Source organism: Protomyctophum parallelum, assembly GCF_964188405.1.
Source record: "Protomyctophum parallelum genome assembly, chromosome: 17".
NCBI classification, from domain to species: Eukaryota; Metazoa; Chordata; class Actinopteri; order Myctophiformes; family Myctophidae; genus Protomyctophum; species Protomyctophum parallelum.
The window spans coordinates 17,058,011-17,081,648 of NC_139719.1; the positions used below are offsets into that span (position 1 = coordinate 17,058,011).

The 23,638-nt window shown below is 43.0% G+C and overlaps 1 protein-coding gene across 2 annotated transcripts in view; it reads right to left on the reverse strand.

The window, feature by feature from the left end:
* Positions 1–5,131: 5,131 nt before the first annotated feature.
* The window catches only part of LOC310874161 (thrombospondin-2-like), a 47,360-nt gene continuing 28,853 nt past the window's right edge, over positions 5,132–23,638 (reverse strand). For both annotated transcript variants that reach the window (XM_083786855.1, XM_083786854.1), the window contains 7 exons: positions 21,772–22,006; positions 14,852–15,079; positions 14,470–14,600; positions 10,958–11,098; positions 8,034–8,131; positions 7,525–7,664; positions 5,132–7,019 (listed from right to left, as the gene is read on the reverse strand). In XM_083786855.1, coding sequence (XP_083642981.1) covers positions 7,012–7,019; positions 7,525–7,664; positions 8,034–8,131; positions 10,958–11,098; positions 14,470–14,600; positions 14,852–15,079; positions 21,772–22,006 — 981 coding nt within the window. In that variant the 3' untranslated portion in view covers positions 5,132–7,011. The remainder of the gene's footprint in view (positions 7,020–7,524; positions 7,665–8,033; positions 8,132–10,957; positions 11,099–14,469; positions 14,601–14,851; positions 15,080–21,771; positions 22,007–23,638) is intronic.

Consider the following 23,638-nt stretch of genomic DNA (forward strand, 5'->3'; position numbering starts at 1 on the left):
AATGTTTTCTATATTCTATCTCTGACAGTGTCGGTTCTTTTAGATTTATGCTCACTCCTGCTTTGACTTTACTCACATTCACAGTCTATAGGATGTACTTATGTCCATACATCAATGTGTAGCAGGGGGGACTTTTGAGGGAATAATAATAAAATATACTCAATGCTATACTCCTACTATACTACGCCACATTGTTTCCTCTTTAACAATAGAAAGCACAGGTTCGTGTGACCAAGGTTGAGCATGGAAATAAGACATTTTGAGATTTCAAACAAAGGAATTGTATTCTCTTTTCCTTTTGTACACAAAGTAGTTATTCTTTTAAAATACTCATTAAAACTCCACATCATATTATAAACAACCAAGATATACTATACCATACATTTGGCTGGCATGCCGGAGGAGGAGCACAGCAGCATGGAATAAGGGCATTTCTACTTACTAATTCACCAGGCAGCCAGTATGCTGATACATTTCTACTTACTAATTCACCAGGCAGCCAGTATGCTGATACATTTCTACTTACTAATTCACCAGGCAGCCAGTATGCTGAAACATTTACTAATTCACCAGGCAGCCAGTATGCTGATACATTTAGGAAAGCCATGCCTTCAAACTCTTGGCCGCCTCAGATACGCCAACCTTACAGCAAGCTAGGGGATACCCTGAATGAATGTAGCCCAGCCCTTTTAAACCCTCTGCAAATAAACCCCAACCTATATAGTTTAGATTAATTAAATATGAAGCTTACAAAGCAATATCACAGTAATACCAGTTTATTTCTAGAATGTTGCATAATAGCATGACCTGGGGGAGGAGTCAGTGAGGGGTGGAGCACATGCAGCAGTGTGTTACCGTACGTTGTGATTGGTGGCTGATGATTCTATTGTTATCCTCTTTGGTCAATCAGTTAGTGGTTCCACCTCAGGCTCTCTAGTATAAGAATAGTGTGTAGTTGTCAGTTCTCAACTCCTGCAAAATAATCATTTCTGATCACATCTGACTCCAGACTTCAGCTGAAAATGAACTCTCTCGACCACAGCACAAACAATTCTGCTAAACAGGGAGGACCCAATGATCACCAACACCTCTGTAAGTTACTTACTGTGTTTATATGGGATAAGGATGCTTTTTTAATCTAGTCATGTGTAGCCCGGGTGGAAAACAAGGGGTTAAACTGAATCTTTTAAGTTATCCTTTAAATTAAGCAAAGACTTGGTTTTATGTTGTGTGAATGTGTGTGAATGTGTGGGTGTTCAAGATTGGACAAAAAAGGTTTTAGTGAGTACCACCGACGGTAATTGGCTGTGGGTTTTGGGGAGGAGGAAGGAGGAAGTGAGAAAGAAAAAGGAGGGAGGAGGAACGAGGAGAGACGGTTTTGGAGAGAGAAAGATTTAAGAACTGTACAACATTTAAATAGTTTGTTATTGACGTTTTCTGAACAAACACCAGTACATGCTTACTGTTGGACATCATGTGCGTGTAGTGGAAGAGACGTTTACGGTGCGCAAACGTTGCTGACGAGAGAGTTCAGCGTTTGTTATTACGAGCTTGGAGTCTACTGGACGGAGAACACCAGTCGCGATTGTCGAGACGTCGGCTTGGAGAAGACTGTTCCGTACCGGGAGCCCGGCTTGTGTTGCCGTTTGAAACGTTTGTCATTGCCAGTACTGAGTCTACAACAAACTGTGAGTTGAACTGTGTCTGTTTGGAGCTGCTGCGGGGACCGGAATCATCGCATCGCGGGAGTGACGACGCACAGGCCTGCAACGTAGTGTGTGTGTGCGTGCGTGCGTATGTGTGTGTGGGCCCACAGTCTGTTTACATGTAACGTCCCTTTCAATCTAAGGTTCAGTGTTATGCTTTAAGTTCATGGTTTAAAGGTAACTTTACAACTACATTTGGGTTTCATAGTCAGGGAGAGAGATAGGGAACAGTTTAGGTTTTTGAAAACAATTGAAAGGAATTGGGTTAGATAGTATTTCATTTGTGTTATCAAAGAGTTCACATAAGTATACCAGCTATAATTGATAGTTGTTGTAATATTTTGAGTATTGTGTATTTTATTATTTTAAAAGGTCACTAAGCCTTGTCTAGTATTTCATAAGATCTGTCTTTTCTTTTCTTTAGTTATTTTGTTTATGATTTTTGTTACTTTCAAAACACACTTTCACATTTAAAAGAAGGGATTCTTTATATCGTTTAAAAACTAAAAAAAGACAAAAAACAAGTAAAGTGTTTTTTCCCTTTTGGTTTAAAACGTTGTCTGGGTCCATTATTACGAACTCAAACACACCCCAGTGAGCCAGGCTGTTGGGGTGCTACACATGTTTATTAGTTTTGTTTTATTATTAGAATTGTCTAAAAAGAAGTGTTAATTAGTTTTCGCTATATTCATTCCAGTAATAGTGTCCTCTAGTCTAAAACACATTTCCTTTGTCTTTGTTTCAAATGCAGTGTTGCATCATCAGTCTGGCTTCCCTGTTCTACCAGAGGTGAATGAACAAAGAAGCGTGGCTAAGCAAAAACACCACTTCTGTGATCAGTGTGGTGAACGCTTCCCTGCAATGTCCAAACTTAAAACACACCAGAGAATTCATACTGGAGAGAAACCCTATGGATGTGATCATTGTGGACAACACTTCTCTAAAATGTCCAGCCTTAAAAGCCACCACAGAATTCACACTGGAGAGAAACCCTATGGATGTGATCAGTGTGGGAAACACTTCTCTCAAATGTCCAGCCTTAAAAGCCACCAGAGAATTCACACTGGAGAGAAACCCTATGGATGTGATCATTGTGGACAACACTTCTCTATGATGTCCAGCCTTAAAATACACCAGAGCATTCACACTGGAGAGAAACCGTTTGGATGTGATCAGTGTGGACAACACTTCTCTACAATGAACATCCTTAAAACACACCAAAGAATTCATACTGGAGAGAAACCCTATGGATGTGATCAGTGTGGACAACACTTCTCTCAAATAACCAACCTTAAAACACACCGGAGAATTCATACTGGAGAGAAACCCTATGGATGTGATCATTGTGGACAACACTTCTCTAAAATGTCCAGCCTTAAAAGCCACCACAGAATTCACACTGGAGAGAAACCCTATGGATGTGATCAGTGTGGGAAACACTTCTCTAAAATGTCCAGCCTTAAAAGCCACCACAGAATTCACACTGGAGAGAAACCCTATGGATGTGATCAGTGTGGACAACACTTCTCTACAATGTCCAACCTTAAAAGACACCAGAGAATTCACACTGGAGAGAAACCCAAATAATTGTGATGTGTTATTTTATAGTAAAACAGCTGAACTCTGAATTTACATTTAGATGATTTATTATTTTGTCTCATTCATTGTTCTTGAATGCTTGGAATTTATTTTGTCATAGAACAGTATAGGTGTAGCCAGACCAAATGTAGGCTACTGTATTCTGCCATGTTACAGATTCCCCAGATTTGCTGTAGTTTACATTTAGACAATTTTAGTTGTATCATACAACTAAAATTTGTATGTCATTAAATGTTCGGATGAATTGAAAATGGAGGACCCTGATGTAAACTTTTATTTTGTTTATTTTTCCTCGTATCAGGTTTTTAGTTATATGGTGGATATAAAAAATGCTATTACGAAAGGTTGTTTTTTCTTCCCGTTTTGTTTTTCTTAGTATAGAGAGTTTAGAGTTTTTATTAAAATGTCCTACAGCATAAGATGCCCAGCCTGCACAGGCTTACAAGACACTCACAAAAGTGTATATATATAATAAATACATATACACAAATAGACAGTTACTCATGGATACATCGTTCTCCAACGTAACTGTATATAATTAAAATGTACAGTAAACAGTACTAGGAGTCTGCCCATCGCACAATCTCTTTGGTAAACAGAAATAAATGTACATGTAGGTTACAAATTCCATCCTAAAAGGAGAGAGAACCCTGCAAAGATGTATCAGCTTGTGTTTTAGTTCAATGTCTTCCAGTTTCCCTTACAGTCTCACTTATATTCTGTATGTATCCTATGTGAGTTATAGGACTGGATATGGAGACAAACAATATATCAATGATTACTAGAGCTATTTTAACACATATCTCTTACAACACCTTTATCATTTCACAAAGGATAATAATAATAATACGTTCCATGTGATAGATTGTTGTAGTTCCAGTGACATAATGCCATTGCTCACTTTCCAGGAATAGAAAGACTGCAGTGGCTATTCTATTGGCTTGGATTCCATGTCTATGATGTCACTTGCTAGACAGGTTTCCCCAGCACTCCACAGCCCTCCTTTGAGACACGGATGAGCATTATAGGTAGGACAAATTACATGAAGATAAATTGAAAAAGGATGACCGATGACGTCGTCCTTTAAGTACACTTCTCAGGTACTTTACATTTTATACTCATCCCAGAGTCAAATATTGTACTTTTTTTTTACTGCTTTTGGAAAGCTACTTTCTTTTTACTGCTCTTATCTTGCTGCCGTTGCATTAAGGCTATGGAACTGATTGGCTTCCCGCCTCGCATGAAATGCAGACCAGCCTGAGTCTCCTCTGTAGCAAAAATAATACAAAGACGGGTTGTGTAATTAGAAAGCCTACTTTCCTTAGTGGACACACTTTGAGCCCCCCACCACACATACACCGAAAAAAATATAATATATTAGTCCCACTGCGCCCTTTACCGATATTGTCAAGAGAAAACCCTTATAGAGAAGATTTTTCCTTCGGGTGAAAAAAAATGCCTTTCTGGCCAAAAAGTGCATATCGTGTGGTGGTGGTGGGGGCTCAAAGTGTGTCCACTAAGGAAAGTAGACTTTCTAATTACACAACCCGTTTTTGTATTGGTGAGTAGGTTTATTTTCGCTGCGACAGCATTATATTAGAGCAACGGACCAGAGCTAGGTCAGGGGTAGAGTGGCTGGTAGGGAACCAGTTCGAGTTAGTGACACAGAGTTAGTGTCAAAGTGACCTTAAGCAGACTCTGAACATGGTTCCTCCACGATCGGTGTATGAATGTGTGTAAAGTGTGTTGGATAAAAGCAGCAGTGCTATATAAAAGCACCATTTACCACTGATAGTAATCTATAATAAACACCCCACACACATACCTTTGTCTCTTAGGTCTTTACTGTCAAATGTTCACAGTCCAATGTGTTCATTTCAAACGTCATATTCACCTTCCTCTGTTTAACGTTGAAAAGTTGTGCAATAAATAAATATTTACAACCCTTACAAACCCTTACATGAAAACGGCAGCAACAATGAATTAAGAGTTGAATACAAACGAAAACAAACGTGCTGTAAGTGATACATTTTGGTTAAAAATAACATGTATTTCTTGTTTCTTGCTGAGTGTGTTTGTTCAGTAACAGGATTCTCCCCCATCAGCCCAGCTCTGTAACAACACAAATCACATGGTCAGGTGTGTTTTTCTTTTCATCCAATCAAGAGAGAGAACTCTTTTATGGCGTTCAAATTCCATTTCTGTCAGCTTATTGTTATAATTTGGTTTGCTTGCTTCCAAATTCACTTGCTTTATCCTGTGTCTTGTATGAGTTCTCGGTCTCTGATTGGATCAAATTGGTATCCCGGTCTGAACATGTATCTTTTCCGTTTAGCAATGAGCTGGAGAGACGGGGTTACCGCTGGCCTGGCGTGGCCAGACTAATATCACATTGGGAACCGGTTCAGTTCTTTTTGGTTCTTAGTCCATGAGCCAGAGCTCCAAAATTGAAACGTTAATTATGAATTGAGTGGGCAAAACCATACCTATATTAGATTGTTATCATCATTAAACTTCCCCAATTGAGTACTTACACGAAGACAATGATTTATTGTATTACAAATTTTACATTTTTAAATATGCAAATGAGGCATTATGTAGGAAAATATGCAAAATGATAAAAAATATGAAAAAGCTACTACTGTGGAAGGGTTATCATGTATTTATTTACTTGTATTGATCCTATAAACAATTTAATATAGGGTATAGTTCGTCCACAAATGTTGGAGGTCTGGCTCATGGACTAAAAAAACCCCCCAAAAGAACTGAACCGGTTCCCATTGGGAACCAACCGGTGGAAAAGGGGTCTGATTGGAGAGAAGAGTACTGCTGAGGCAGACAACCCGCAACACTCCAGGTTAGAGAAAGTCCTTCTAGGTGCAAGGCTCCATGATGCATTATAGAATGAAGAAAATGGCCTTCCCTCAGCGTTGTCAACGCTGAGGAAGGCCTACTAGGCCGAAACACGTACGTTGTCTGCTCGTCAGAGGTAAATAAAATCATGTGGAAAAAGGACATATTGAGTGCTGGCATTTTCTTCGATCTCTGTGTGGAACCTGCATTTCCAAAGGGCGAACTTATACAAAAAGCACGCCATATTTGCATTCTGGGCCCTGAATTGATCCCACTACTTACGGAGGGATTAAAATCCAATCACAACTGAGCAGTGCCAGACCAAATCTACAGAGGGCTTATTTTTATTTTTTGTTGAAATGGCACATTTGTCTGGTTTCCAGCTTAACCACTGGCTGTTACTGAGCAAACACTGACTGACTATAATATCAATGATTACTAAGGGTATATATATATACAGCTATTAAACACTTATTTTAACAACAACAACAATAACAAAATCACTTACAGCAACTTTAAAATCATATAAAAAAGGGAGAAGTTATTGTTTTCAGCCGGTGATACAGCCTGCTATTGGTAGTAGTAGAAAAAATATTTTGAAACCATACTGTATAGCTGGTCGTTAACAGTTAATTAGTGGAGGCTTTGTAAACACACTGTAGTGTAGATACCCTAGTCATTAGCGGTTAATTACTGATGACATAAGATCTGGGTGGGAAACCCAAATCTCTCTCTCTCTCTCTCCCCCTCTCTCTCCGTGTCTTTCAAGTCTATAGTTTCTCTCCAGTCTCTCCCTTGGATCGTCGGTCGACAGGCCATCATGGAAACTACTCTCCTGGTGAAAAGCATAATCTCAGTCATCTGGAAAAGCAGAACAAGAGAAGAAAAAAAAGAATGTAGCCGTTATAGTCGTCACATTTTACGGCCCAGCTGCTCTCGCAGGTGGAACCGTGTCGACAGCATGCGAGGCGGACTCTTTATGCACTTAACATAGCAACAGAGAAATACTGCATGCACAAAACAGTCAGGCCAGTGGAGGAAAGTAACTCATCTCGGAGGCGAATGGTGTACCATTTTACAGCTTTAATACTAGTTACTTTGTGGATTTAGTACTGTTAACCACTTCTCTTAAACCTTCTCTAAATGTTGTTGAGCGGAGTCCTCTCAGGGCTCTACTAGAGCCTTTTCTGTTTTCACCTATACATTAAAGACGTATTTTCCATCAATTATTACACACCGCTGCCCCTCTTAACATGCTCTGCACGTCCATGCTTGGTGCTCTAATGCCAGGTCAGCTGTTTGTTGTTAATGGGTTCAGAAAATCAGAGTATACTTGCAGCACTGACAACAAGGCTTTCATACCAACCTCGGCACTCGTATCTCAGGTCTGAGAAGAGCACATGCTCCTGGGAGAACACGAACAGCCCCAGCCGGCCTCCGGCCAGCGTGTGGTCGTACACCGGCCCCGAGTCGGACAGGATGTCTCTGCCCTCGTAGATCACCACCCTGGAGGGGACAGCAGAGGACACAACATGGTACACATTTGGCCCCTTTTTCTACCGAAATAACCAACTGGGGTGGGGGGGGGGGGTCGAACTAGTTCAACCCCGGTGGAAAAGGTTGTCAAAATGACTCCTGGGATGGAAGTGATGATGAAATGACGAGGTCATCCAGGCTTGTAAAAAGGGACTTTTTCCTCATGCACCACTGTACTACTACGTCATATGGTAAATTAGCATATTTTAGCTGTATTTTTGCATTTTTTAAATGTATTTATAGATAGCCAGGGTCAATGTTAACATACTGTTCGTATTAAATTATACCCCCCGGACCTCCCCCCCAGACGTCATATACATTAAGTGAAGGCCATGGTACCTCATGAATCCTGTCTTGGGTCTGTGGATGAGGTGCATACGATAGGCAGTGAAGGCCTTCCAGCCGATCTTGTTGGGGTCATGCCAAAGCGTTTTCACCTTTCAGACAGACAGACATTATTACAGTTATATAGGGTTATACATTGACTAAAACGAAGACTAAAAGAATGTAAGTTAACTGAAACAAAATTCAAAACCGAAGTTAAACCAAAAACAGCAAAAAACTAGAAAATTCGCAATTTTAAAAAATTGCAGAGTGTGGTTGCCGCAGTGGCTTACATATGCCCCTCCCACTAATATTGCCAGCCAATTACAATTTCAAGTCACGCCTTAGATCATGCGTAAGTAATTCGGAGGGGATTTAACCCCCGAAATTCATGTTTTTGCGACAATCGGTTACATTTCTCGCATTTGCGGCGCCCCCTATGGATGAAAATGGAATTGCTTTTAGAACTTGGTTGATTGAACCACCCCGGACATGTGATTCAAATTTGGGATGGATTGGACATTCCGTTCGTGATTTATGGCATTTTTGTGATATAGGCCCCTCCTACTAACTTCGGAAGACGATTACGGCCGAACGATACGCACTACCAAAATTCTGCCTTTGGTGTTTTAATCGGATATGTCCAGAGATCATGTGTGCCGATTTCTGTGAGATTTGGATAAAATATGTAGGAGGAAAAGCAAAAAGTTTGTTTTGGACAAAATTCAAAATGGCGGAAAATCCATCATGGCGGAAATGGGCGTGGCCTATATGGGGAGATGCGTCATGACCCAAGGAATCCAGGGAAAAAATAATTTTGATTTTACGACCTACGGTTCAAGAGTTATAAGCCAAAAGGTAAAGTGGGCTGTTATAGCGCCACCATGAGGCCGACCTATAAAATTATAATTTTAATTAATTTTAGTGATAATTAAGAAATATCCCTAAAAGTTTTGTAACTATAGTGATTACAGTCTCCGAGGAAAAAATACTTGAATGTGATTTTTTGCCTTTTCCCATTCATGTCAATGGGGAAATTTAATTCACTAATAAATTCATATCAATTAAACTATACAACATTTCTCTTAACAAAATACAAGCACACGATTCCCGATTTTTCCGGTCAATTTGACATATGGCTCAAGTGCGTACAGCGTACAGTGTGGGAGGTATAAAGCGACAAAAAAAAGACTACTGTGAAATAAAAAGAATACGCATGAATAAAGTGTTACAATTACTAGAGTCTGGTTGCCCCTTTTGGGGCAACCACACTAACTAGCTAAAATGAAGCAGAACTGCCTTTATTTACACATAATATCTGATGTATGTAATGCATTCCTTCATCCTATTTTTTGTTTTGCTGCTGCTACAGTACGCTATAAATCAAGCTGCTATAGGCTATCCTCATAACACCTGACTAAAGATTTAGATTATTTTTTATATACTTACTTATATAAATATTGCAAAACTACAACATATAATACGGACGCCAGCGTGCACAGCTGGGTGGAGGTCCCAATTATCTGTGTTCAAAGTGGAAGTATAGTACAACAACAACGGTGCATCATTTATTTACGGCATGAGAATTCAATTACCCAGCATGCCTCACAGAATAAGTGTGGTGGTCTCAACAATTCATGCAGCCAAGAATGAAGGTTCATGCGAGGAATTTCCTTTGTTCTGTGCAGCGCGGGTCCAACATGACTCAATCAGCTCAGGACCATATCCAATGCAAACAGACACAAACACTTATAACATACTTGCAAATACTACAGGATGCGTGTGTTTTTATCTTGTGTTTGTGGTGAGTTTTAAAGCAGCACTACTGTATGTATAAGTTTCCTCTTCTGCCCCGGACATGAAACTGGTTTCCCGCTCAAGTGCTGATTTATTTTCTTCCTTTTTTTTACCATGAATCTTGACCATGATTTAATTTGGTCAAAATCTAAATGTGTCAATAGAAGAGCAGGGAGACAAAATCCAACCACCCCAATTGTAAGTTCTTAACATACGACAGATACAGATTTCATTGGACAACATTGCAAAGTGTGAGATCGGCGTAAGTGGCATATTGTTGTAATTAGGGATGTCCGGAATTTACTTTTTTGCAGATATCCTGATATTGTCCAACTCTTCACTTCATCAACCGATACCAATATACAGTATGCGGTCGTGGAATTAACACATTAAGCTATGCTTAATTTTATTGTGATGCCCCGCTGGATGCATTCATAAATGTAAGGTTTTCCAAATACAAATTTTTAAAATCGATAAATTGAAACGGATAACGATATTATATTTTAGTTAGCAACAGCTAACTAGTTGTAATACTAGTTAGGTGTGGCTAACCTGCTAAAATAAAGGTTAAACCCAACAAAAAGGCCACACGAACATGACGTAACGTACGTGGGCTGACCACTGCATGTCACGTCTGCCACACCTACCCGGTCTTCCTCCCCTTCTTTCTAACCTATCCTCTATTATAGGAGTGGAGACAGAGGTGCAGGAGAGGAGGCGGAGGCAACCAATCAGCACAATTTTAAAGCCTGGTTCAATCCTTCACGCCCTGCCAGATCATCCGTCTCTGTTGGACCTAGTCAGTCATGTTCCACCCGGGCTAGCAGCATCATTCTACCTCAGTGTGCTATTCCGTTATACTTAATTCTATCCTCCTGTCTTCACAGTGTCCTTGAACCACCCTGGAACTGGACGCTTACCAAGTTGCCTGCCTCACCTGCCTCTGCTCACTCAGCTCTGCTCCTCATGTCAGAAGTATAAATAAATCTATATTCTAAAACTGCAACTCCATCTTGTCTGTCTCCTAGCTGTCTGTACCTGGGTGCAAGCAATCATATGACACTGCATGGTCTCTACTCTACCTTTATAGATATCAGATATATAGATTAGATACAAAGGAGAATGATTGGAGCCAAGCGTGCCTGTTTCCTGGTGTTCCCGGTGTGCCACAGGGCATTGCGGAGGTACATGCCGGGTCCTGTGGTCGAGTTGACCAATTTCAGAGAAACCCCAGCTGTGGCAAATGCCTTGGACGGCCTCTTCTCCCAGTAGGCCTGAGACACCTGATCACACACAGAGAGAGAGAGTAGAGGGGGCGAGTTAAATGATGCATGTGAATGGCCGAGGGCTGCAGTGCAAATCTGTAGAGAGATACATCACTACTCGATCACAGAGCACAGAAGCAACAGATGATTGGCAGTATTTGGATTTATCTGTGGAATCTGTGGTTCTCAAAGGGGGTTTCCAGGAACCCCCAATTGTGTCAATAAGGGGGTCCCCCAACGAAATGAGTAAATATTTAAACCATTTTTACCCTATATATCAGCTATTTGCTGTATTGTGAGCTTAATTGTACTGTAGGTCTGGGAACAACACCCTACCAACAGCCATTAAGATTATATGAATACATTGACTCCTTCAAAACCGCACCTACGGATCGAAACGGGTCCTCGTAATAAAAAATCAGAGTTCCCTCCCACCCACTCCTTTTGTCCCCATACTGTACATGTTTTTCCCTTTTTTTGAGGGGCGCTAGCAGCTCCTATGGTTTAATGTTTGTTTTTAGTTTTGTTTTAAAAACGCCATTGACAATGAAGGGAAAATGTACGTCATCTTGTCTCTAACACAAACATTAAATGTCATTAACAATAAAGATAATGTTTGTTTTGACACAATTTGTTTTACATCACCATTACATGACCTACGTAATCATAGCAACATGAGTTAGACTTTAATATATTAGCGCCCCTCACTTCACACAGGTGTGATTTTTACTTTATTTATATGATGATTTCCTGTTGTACGTCTTGTGGGGAGTGAGTGAGGTTCGGAGGCGGTTGATATTTCTGAGATGGAAGTAGGCAGACCGGATGGTGTTGTTGATATGGGTGTGGAAAGATAGGGTGCTGTCGAGGACGACACCCAGACTCTTAACCTGAGGTAGGGTGACCAGATGTCCCCCTTTGCGTGGGACAGTCCCTCATTGCCAGGACTTTTCAGGTGTCCCACAAATTGAGACCATGTCCCACATTGTGACTATAGTGTTCAAATGCCCTATAGTCCCCTAATAGTTGGCTTTCCTGCGAAATGTAGCCTACTATTAAGTCTGTTAAAATAACATGAGAAATATCCCCTAGGCTACGGTACCATGTCAGTCATACTACCCATGACCAAAATTTGCATTTAAAACCAAATGTGAGATCAGAGGGGTTTAATAATAAAATGACCAGGCCTATGGTCGAATATGACATCAACGCATTTGAGTAATAAGTTGCTAATGCCGCCCCGTCCCCCCGGTTCCACACAAATACTTCTGTCCCTCAAATTAACAGTTTGGATTTGATTCTGGTCATCCTAAAAGGGCATCAGCAGCTACAGAACAACAACATGGTAAGTGCTTGTCTATGAAGTCTACAGTATGTAAAGTGGCTCTGCAGTGCAGGGTGACAGGTTTGAACTGCATGGCCAAATTGTGTCTCTTTATAGACGGAGCTTGAAACAGAACCTGTATCCTCAGTTGATATTCTGGTTGGTTTACATTACTGGTCACTGGTCAGGCTGCATTCAGGCGTTAATGGCAATACCAAAATAAATCGTAAATCCATGAGCCAGAGCTCCAAATGTGGGCTCCTAATCTGAGCATTGTGCAATATGCCAGATATAAGAGGCAACCTTCTTATTTAATTTTGTTTACATGTTAGAATCAAAGGTTTTAAGACGTAATAAGTTGCTGTCCCTCAAAAGAACACTTTGGATCTAGTCACCCTAACCTGAGGGGAGGGGGAAACCGAGGAGTTGTCAATGGTGAGGGTAAAACTGGGTTGCTTGGTGAGTGTGTATTTTGTACCAATGAGGACTACCTCGGTTTTGTCACTGTTGAGTTTGTATAAGTACATGCCTTTTGTTTTTTTTAAATGATGATTTTAATTTTGTTCTTTTTCATGTCATGATTATGAATTGAATACCCAGGTCCCAGGACCTGAATGGTTTGTCTGTACTCTGTACTGTTTCCATTTCTGCCTAATAAAGTATTCAATCAATCAATCAAATACCACATCAAATCTCTTTGCCGATGTACAAACTCACAGCGCTTGTAGATGTGCTACTGTATCACTATCTATGTTCGCGGCGTGTTCGCCCCCCCAGAATAGGGACTCAAAGTGGTTAAGTGGACGTTTTAGTAAAAATGTGAGCGAGGAGAAACAGAATTTATCCCACCATTAGCTGCGCCGACACACCTATTGACATTGGCATTGTCACCGGGAAGAAAAATATACAGCCGTTTGCTGGAAATTGGCAAAGCAGAGAGAGTGTTGTTGGGAGACGGCCAGGGCCATAATGTGTACAGTGCCCACAAGGCAATTTGTGCAGCATTGAGCGAACGTTTAGCTTAACAGTCACCCTGGAATAATGATCCCTGGTCCTCTCTACTGTCATTATGGATGAGTTGACACCACGTTTGTTTCAGCAGGAGGTGTGACATCAGCCATGTGGCGGCCTTGTGTTGTATGATGCAAGAAGAGGGAGGCAGCGTGTGGGCGGGTGATTGGTTAGGGGAGGCGTGTGGGTTGGTTGATTGGTTAGGGGAGGCGTGTGGGTTGGTTGATTGGTTAGGGGAGGCGTGTGGGTTGGTTGATTGGTTAGGGGAGGCGTGTGGGTTGGTTGATTGGTTAGGGGAGGCGTGTGGGTTGGTTGATTGGTTAGGGGAGGCGTGTGGGTTGGTTGATTGGTTAGGGGAGGCGTGTGGGTTGGTTGATTGGTTAGGGGAGGCGTGTGGGTTGGTTGATTGGTTAGGGGAGGCGTGTGGGTTGGTTGATTGGTTAGGGGAGGCGTGTGGGTTGGTTGATTGGTTAGGGGAGGCGTGTGGGTTGGTTGATTGGTTAGGGGAGGCGTGTGGGTTGGTTGATTGGTTAGGGGAGGCGTGTGGGTTGGTTGATTGGTTAGGGGAGGCGTGTGGGTTGGGTGATTGGTTAGGGGAGGTGTGTGGGTTGGGTGATTGGTTAGGGGAGGTGTGTGGGTTGGGTGATTGGTTAGAGGAGGTGTTTGAGCGCGTGGGGGAGTCGTGTGGGTGCAGTGTTGATGACTAAGATGAAAAATCTTTGTCGACTACCTTTTTTCACGAACGAAAACTAAATGGAAACTAAATGAAAACTAAGCTATGGTGACTAAAACTAAGACTAAATATACTGAGAATTTCGTCAACAAATAAAAACTAGACTAAAATCTTATGAAGGGACTAGTCACTAGTGGGCAAGAGATCCAGTATAAGTAATTTTACACTTGGTTGCATGCTGAAAATAGCAGATCTACATGTACTTGTAGATCTGCTATTTTCAGCAAGTGTAACATCTGTCATTACGACGGCATGAAGGCCCGCTAAAATAGAAATGTGCTGCCAAAAACCACACTGTGTGGGTGGGTGGGTGGTCCGCACCTGCTTCCACATGACCACGTAGAAGCGTCTGCTGGACTGGTAGGCGAACACGACGCCCGCGTAGTCGTCGTCCCTGTCGGTGTTCACGTAGAACGTGGCGCTGAAGTCCACCGCGTTGAACCGGTCGTATCCTGACGACGTCCAGAACACAGACAGTGAGACCATTAACCCATTTCGGGCGGGAACCCTTTACTTTAGCTATTGAAAAATAGCAGATCTACAAGCTTGTTATTCACATCTTGATACAACTTGTTACTTGCGCAAGCAGAGCGCGCAAGTACTAGTTTATACAGTGCTTCTAAATTGACTGTCCCTTCAATCAATCTGAAATCTGAAACACTACCATGTACGTTAAAACAAATTGAGAGGAGGGGGGTCTCACCAATGGCGATGCCAGGATCTGAGTTGGCGGTCTGCAGCAGCTCGGTGCCTTGGCTTCGGATCACCCAGAACGGGTCCGACTGGGTGGTTCCCCGCGGGTCCAGCAGAACCACCTGGAACTTCCTGAAGTCCGTCAGTCCGATGTCGCGGTTGTGCGGACAGGGGTCCAGCGCGTCGGGGATGCTGTCGTTGTCAAAGTCGTCCTGACACGCGTCACCGCAGCCGTTGCCTGCAGGGAGAGACAATTAACCCAAATGTCTTGTAAATCCTAACAGTTTTCTGAAAAAGCTATGTTTCTATGTCAGTCGTTCTTTGATTTTTCAAAAATAGCAGACCTACCAGCTCGTAGCGCGCCACTCGGTGGCGCACTATGAGCTTGTAGATCTTCTATTTTTCAATAGCTAAAGCATAACATGATGCATAATGCTAACACCCAAAATGGGTTAAGAGACAGAGAATTAACGCGATGATGTGAAATGTATGGAGTCTAAACAACCCCTAGGGGCCATGCTGCCAGATAGATAGTTTGTGAGTGGTGCGGAGTGTGTCTGTCTGTATGTATGTCCCTATGTCCGACTACGACGTATTGACCCCTGCAGCTGATGCTGATTGGGGTCAGGTCAGACACGCACACGCGCACGCAGGCACAGGCCAGGAAGGAGCGGTCATTGCAATCCTCGTGCTTGACTCCAAAGGCACCGTTCACTTCACATTATGGTCTGATTTGTTTGAGAGGCGCTAGCCCCTCCTATGCACAGCTTTGTTACGGAATGTGATGGTTTGATTGTCGGAGCACGGAATGTGATGATGTATGGTGATAATACATAACATACACCACCAAGATACACCACAAACAAAATACTTCAACAGTTATGGATACATAGTTCTTCAGCGCAACACCTTCTCCATGAATTTTCCTAAAGAAAAGGTTTCCTTAGTGAACAGCCAACTTAACAATGCCTACAGCAGTCAGACATCCAAAACAAATCTGGATTCTCGGCTGCTCCTTGGAAAGTGGCTGAATGATGGCATTATGGTTTCACCAAAAATCACTAGGGACAATCCTGGAATTTATTCATTAGATTATGAGAAATCTTGAGGGGAAAAAGATCCAGATTCACTTTATTGTCACTTTAGATGCACTGTTTAGGTTACTACATGGTTTAGAAGTTCTACAATGTGAACAGATATGAGTGGTCTGGATTCCAGTCTCTCTTCTTTATATATATATTTAATGTTTTCTCTATTTATTGTCTTTATACAGTACATTTCTAATGAGTTTAAAAAGCATAGACTCAAGGTGTGAGTTTAGCATTGTCTGTTTTGTCTACTAACTTCCCAGGCATATTTAGCCCCATATTTAGTATGATAGCTCATTGTGATGTATTCATATTTTACTATGTACCTATTTATACTCGCATGATTTTTTTTATCCTGTCTTGGTACCATAATTGGTCTTTTTGATACTGTGTAACAGTTGACACCTGTCTTCAATTACTGTTGATTGTATCTCACATACTGTATATAAATAACTCACTTCCTGTTATCTTGTAATAACGCTGACGAAGGCCAAACAGGCCGAAACACGTTCGTTATCAACTCTCGTCAGAGGTAAATAAATTCATACAATGAGTGCTGGCATTTACTTCAACCTGTATATTCGAGCCTTGCACCGTAAGGATTTTGTTCTAACCTGGAGTGTTGTCTACTTTCTTACTGTTTAGGTACATAGGCTCCATGTGGAAAAACGTACGCTCGGAGCCTCGGAAGCCCAATTCAATAAACATTATGAAAACAACCTAAAACACTTGATGAAAAATAAACATAGAGCGAGAATATCAGTCAAAGAAAGTGCATAGTGCAAAATACAGAGCTAGTGCCTGTGCAGGCACTTTTCACTGTTATTTAACAGTGAAAGGTCTGATGGCCTGTGGGGGAAAAATGTTCCTCAGCCTGCTAGTGTGAGCTAACTAAGAGGTTGACATTTTGGCCTGAGGGTGGTGCTAAAAGATAGATCATGGATCGCTCAGTCAAAAGGGTTCACCTAGTCACACATATTGTATTGTATTGTATTTTTGATAACTTGCATGCAAAAAGTGTAAAGTTTGACCTAAAAGGTGACACTAGAGGAAAAAGGCCACTGGGTCACCAAAATCAGTGGAGTCTAAGGTACACAGCCAACAGAGATATCTGATTTGAGAGTGAAATGTGTACAATTCTGGCCTGATGGTGGTGCATGGATATTAAGAGCTAAATGAACTAAATCTCACGACTGTAACATTGTTTTTAGGCAAAGTCCTAATCTGCGATGTGTGAACACACACACACACACACACACACACACACACACACACACACACACACACACACACACACACACACACACACACACACACACACACACACACACACACACACACACACACACACACACTAGCACTGTGTTTCATAAACAAGCAAAACATTTGTATTATAGATAATACATTTTGGTAGCCATACAGCCAGCCAGTTGAAGAAATTAACTTTTTGCTTTTACAAAATATCTGAGATCATGTAGGGTTGTTATGGAAGATTGAACATGTATCCTATTGCTAGTTTGATGTATCCTATTGCTGCTTTAGGGTTTGAGATAGGTTGTAGGACTAATGACTGGTCTAACCAATGTCCTTGAAATTAAACGGATTGAGAATCACTGCTAGAGCCATAACAATCTTCTCTTATGGGGGTCCCTGCCTGGCAAGAGGCCACGCTGAGTTCTCATAGGACCAGTAGGGGCCATGCTGGGTTCACATAGGACCAGTAGGGGCCATGCTGGGTTCACATAGGACCAGTAGAGGCCATGCTGGGTTCACATAGGACCAGTAGAGGCCATGCTGGGTTCACATAGGACCAGTAGAGGCCATGCTGGGTTCACATAGGACCAGTAGGGGCCATGCTGGGTTCACATAGGACCAGTAGGGGCCATGCTGGGTTCACATAGGACCAGTAGGGACCATGCTGAGTTCTCATAGGACCAGTAGGGGCCACGCTGAGTTCACATAGGACCAGTAGGGGCCATGCTGGGTTCACATAGGACCAGTAGAGGCCATGCTGGGTTCACATAGGACCAGTAGGGACCATGCTGGGTTCACATAGGACCAGTAGGGGCCATGCTGGGTTCACATAGGACCAGTAGAGGCCATGCTGGGTTCACATAGGACCAGTAGGGGCCATGCTGGGTTCACATAGGACCAGTAGGGACCATGCTGGGTTCACATAGGACCAGTAGGGACCATGCTGGGTTCACATAGGACCAGTAGGGGCCATGCTGGGTTCACATAGGACCAGTAGGGGCCATGCTGGGTTCACATAGGACCAGTAGGGACCATGCTGGGTTCACATAGGACCAGTAGGGACCATGCTGGGTTCACATAGGACCAGTAGAGGCCATGCTGGGTTCACATAGGACCAGTAGGGGCCATGCTGGGTTCACATAGGACCAGTAGGGGCCATGCTGGGTTCACATAGGACCAGTAGGGGCCATGCTGGGTTCACATAGGGGGACAGAAACGTCCATGTTAATGACCAGTAGGTCATGCTGGGTTCACATAAGTAAGTAAGTAGCCTTGCCGAGCCATGAGTGTCAAGCAGGGAGGCACTGGGTCCCATTTTTACAGTCTTTGGTATGACCCGGCCGGTGATCGAACCCCGACCTCCCAGTCTCAGGGTGGACACTCTAACCACAAGGCCACTGAGCTGGGTTCACATAGGGGCACAGAAAAACGTCCATGTTAATCCAGCAGATGGATGGTGAGATATTACGTGGGGACCATAATCAGACGAACAGATGGACGGACGGACGGAACCAACCAAACCATTAGAGACCCAGGCCGCCAGTGGGACTCAAAACGAATCCCGAATTCTTTGTGATGGATGAGCAAGCTAAATAGATGAGAAACTAAATGGATGATGGGGGGAAATAGATAGAGAGGGGAAGAAAGAAAAACATAGACGTCAGATGAATTTTGTCATTCCCAGATTAATCACGCGACTGGGTTTATTAAAGTTCCATTATGCAGCGCTGAATGTCAAACACGAATGTGACCGGGAGCATTCCTGACTCCGTGCATTCTTACTGGATTAGTTGTCATGGATTCTAGCACAAGAATGAACGGACCGACAAATCCATTTATCACAGAATTTAAGAAAGTGCCATTTTCCATATCTATGCAAATTAATGCAATGTTTGTACGATAACACAATATGCTGGTGAGACCGTAGGGTTGGATAAGAAGTGATTTCATCAGTCCTCAATCCACATTTGATTTATGGGTTGCGCAGCTGTGTTGATTCCGTCGACTAAAACTAAGACGAAATTTTTTCGTCGGCTACCTTTTTTTCACTGACAAACAAAATGGAAACGAAATGAAAACTAAGCTATGATGACTAAAACTAAGACTAAATATACTGACAATTTCGTCAACAAATAAAAACTAGACTAAAAATGTTAGTCTAGTTTTAATGTTAGGAAGGGAATAGTGGACAAGACATCCAGTAGAAGTAATTTTTTTTACACTTGGTTGCATGCTGAAAATAGCAGATCTACAAGCTCAAAAAATGCAAAAAAAACATTGCATGGGTGCACCTCGGATGTATCATCAGTGATGTATCCTAAGGTCATCAGGGTTTTGGGTCTCTCGAACATCATACCCCTCACTCAGGTGACCCAGCCGGGGGTGATCAAGCCCCGACTTACATCCCAGTAGCTACCCTCGATCAGTCCCATTAGGGCAAGGCCACACAATCCGTTGCTCTGGAACTACTCTGCCAGGACTGGGAGAACCAGATTCTGGACTCCTGTCCGGGGCCCGGACAGGAGTCAACCCACACAAGAGACTATGACTAAAACTAAAATCAAAATGTGCTGCACCAAACAACACTGTTCCACAGCCCTTGTTTGTGAATGAATGTTTAGAACAGTTAGTTCTCAAACATTTTCATGTCAAGGACCCTCAAATTACCGACGCCTACCAGTTAATGTATGTGTTTGAATAACCAGATCTGCATTGTGAGCTTGAAGATTGGCTATTTTCTATAATACCGTGGTAGTCAAAGTATGAAATAGGGCTAAAGTGGTAGAAGTGATTTTTATGATGGATGGAAGCTCCTTACTGGCAATAGCAAAAGAAAAATGTGGGAGGAATAAATTGGCATATAATAAATACTAAATTTGGGAGAAAAGGGGCTAAAATAAATGGCTACAAATGGAAGCAAATGGGAATCACTATGCTAGATAGCAGTGTTCATTTCATTTCGCTTTCACACCCAAGACGGTGATAGAAGGTCCGGATCAGGGATTAAATTGTTGCATTTTGATTTTGGTCCGTTTAGTGTTCACACAGGACGTTGTAAAGCGAACCAAATATGTAAACAAATGGAACCATCACCGCCATCACCCACTCCACTCTCACCTCCTGCCTGACTGACATCAAAACATGGATGCAAACAAACTTTCTAAAACTCAACTGCAATAAATCTGAAATCCTCATCATTGGCCCCGACTCCCTCACCCGCTCCTCCCATGACTTCTCCCTCACCATTGACGGCTCCACGGTCACCCCCTCCACCCGAGGTGTCATCCTTGACCCCACCCTCTCCTTCCAGCCCCATGTCAACCAGATCACCAAAACCGCCTTTTTCCACCTCCGTAACATTGCCCGCCTTCGTCCCATGCTATCCCACACGGCCGCTGAAACACTCATTCATGCCTTCATCACATCCAGACTCGACTACTGCAATAGCCTCCTGTATGGCGTCACCACCAAGGTCCTCAAAAAACTACAATATGTTCAAAATTCCGCCGCCCGCCTACTCACCAGAACCAGATCCAGGGACCACATCACACCCATCCTCCGCGAACTCCACTGGCTCCCAGTCAAGTCCAGAATTGAATTCAAAATACTCACCATCACCTACAAAACCCTCAACAACCAGGCCCCCCTCTACCTCTCTGAACTCATCAACCGCCATGTCCCCTCCCGCTCCCTCAGGTCAAGCACTGCCAACCAACTGGAACCCCACAGATCCAACAAACGGACATGGGGAGACAGCCTTCGCAGTGGCTGCCCCTTCTCTCTGGAACTCACTCCCAACTCACATCAGAGCTGCCCCCATCTTCAAAATGTTCAAAAGCACACTCAAAACCCACCTCTTCAAAATGGCTTTCCCCCCCCCCCACACACACACACACACACACACCCTTCTTGTTTGCCCCTCTTTTGATTTTGATTTCTAGTTTTTAACCTTTTAAACCTTTTAATTTGTTTTCTAATAAATATGTCTGTACTTCTTTCTGTAAAGCGACTTTGGGTACCTAGAAAAGCGCTATATAAATCGTATATATTATTATTATTATTAACCAAATGGACCCGTTAGTGTCCATTTGAGATAGAAATGCCGTTAAAAATGGGCGTCTGGACCTTAATGCATGCAAGTCAAACTTGGGGTCTTTGAAATGAAAATGGTTGAACATGACTGCTAAGAGCTGTACAAATGGGGGGTCCGGCGGGCTAATAAATGTCAATTTGGGGGTCCTCGACATGAAGAAGTTTGGGAACCGTCTGTTATACAGACCGTCAAGTGTCCCATGTTGGCTACCAGCCTGCAGTTACTTAATACTGTAATTAGGTAGTATACAGACCATCAGTGTCCAGCTGGTCCCTGTTGGCCACCAGCCTGCAGTTAGTACTGTAATTAGGTAGTATACAGACCATCAGTTAGTACTGTAATTAGGTAGTATACGGACCATCAGTTAGTACTGTAATTAGGTAGTATACAGACCATCATTTAGTACAGTACTAGGTAGTATACAGACCATCAGTTAGTACAGTACTAGGTAGTATACAGACCATCAGTTAGTACAGTACTAGGTAGTATACAGACCGTCAGTGTCCAGCTGGTCCCTGTTGGCCACCAGCCTGCAGTTGTCTCTGTCGTCGGGCACGCCGTCGTTGTCGTCGTCGTGGTCACAGGCGTCGCCCCTCCCGTCCCCGTCGTGGTCGGCCTGGTTGCTGTTGGCCACGTAGGGACAGTTGTCCAGCGAGTTCTGGAGGCCGTCCTCGTCGATGTCCTCGTTGTCGTCGCACGCGTCGCCCACCAGGTCGCTGTCGGAGTCGAGCTGGGTATACGCACGCAGGCACGCACACACACACACACACAGACAGACAGACAGACAGACAGACAGACAGACAGACAGACAGACAGACAGACAGACAGACAGACAGACAGACAGACAGACAGACAGACAGACAGACAGACAGACAGACAGACAGACAGACAGACAGACAGACAGACAGACAGACAGACAGACAGACAGACAGACAGACAGACAGACAGACAGACAGACAGACAGACAGACAGACACATTTAATCAAATTATGGTGTGGAGTAAGAAAGTATTGAAAAATGGAAATGATCAATGAAAAACGTACAATACATATATAGTACTTTAAAATTGTACAGTACTTGTCTGAGTAAATGCACTATAGTCTGTTAACACTTTCCACATTGACTATAGGATGGCGATACTGTGTGTTCCACTGTTATGTTCCTAAATTATTTATCCCACGATTTTATAACTCATTTTTCACCCGGTGCCAATCGCCCACGCAAGCTGTAATCCTGGGTGCTACTCTCCCTCAGCCAACCTGGGGAGAGCCCTGAACTGAACTCATGCTTCCTTCAATGTGAGCAGGCCGCTTCTTATCACCTGACACCCGTCGTAGCGTGTGGACGGAACACGTTATTGCAACCCGTTCCTTTCCCCTCCATCAGGCGCCCCGGCTGACCAGGGGGAGGCAGTATAGAGAAGAAGTATTACTGCATGTTTTTGTGAGGGTACCTACCCTAGGGTACACAGTCTACACGCGGAGAACATGCACAATCCAGACAAGATGTGTGTAGTACAAGTACTGGTTCTGTTCTATTGCTAGGTTGTTCTACTGTCTATGTGTTGACAACCCGCTGTTGTCTGTCTCTCTTCCCTGAGCTGTCTCATCTCCTCTGCACCCTGTTAGCTGCTGGATGACTTGAGAACAGATGCTCATCAGACTCGGAGGGAATGATCAGTACGTGTGGCTACCCTGAAGAGATGATTCATTAATCAAGGTCGTAGCGAAAGAGGCTGAGCAAACAGCCGAAAGACACGCACATCCAATTACCTATATGTAGGCTGGGTGCCGGATCTGAAGACAGTCATGGAGTAAGAATAAAAAAGTCAATTTCAGCTCCCAATAATTAATAAGGGCCCTGAGGCTGAAGAAGGGCTTTGGCCCGAAATGTTACCCTTATTATTGGGGGCTAAAATTGGTGTGCAGACTTTTTTATTCGTACTCATCATTAATCATGGTCATCATCATCATCAGAAAGAGAGAGAGAGAGTCCTTACTAAATTAACCACTTCAACCCCAGCGTCTGTATATTCAGGTAAAAAAAATTGCAGACCTGAAAGAGCTTGTTGATCAGCTATATTTTCCACAAAAATATATTCAATGTAGAGCGAAAACAGAAAAGGTGCTAGTATAAAGCCCTGAAGATTTCCTGAAATAATCAGCATGTTAGGCGGTTACAAATGGACCCTTTACAGGTCTAGTGTACAAATGGAACCGAATGGGCCTGTAACCAAACTACACATGGTCCTTGTCAATACCTGTAGTGGGTTGTCTACCTGTAGTGTAGAGCAGTGGTTCCCTAAGTGGGGTCCTTGAGGTCCTTGAGGGAGTTCCAGGGGGTCCCGAATCCCCAGCTAAAT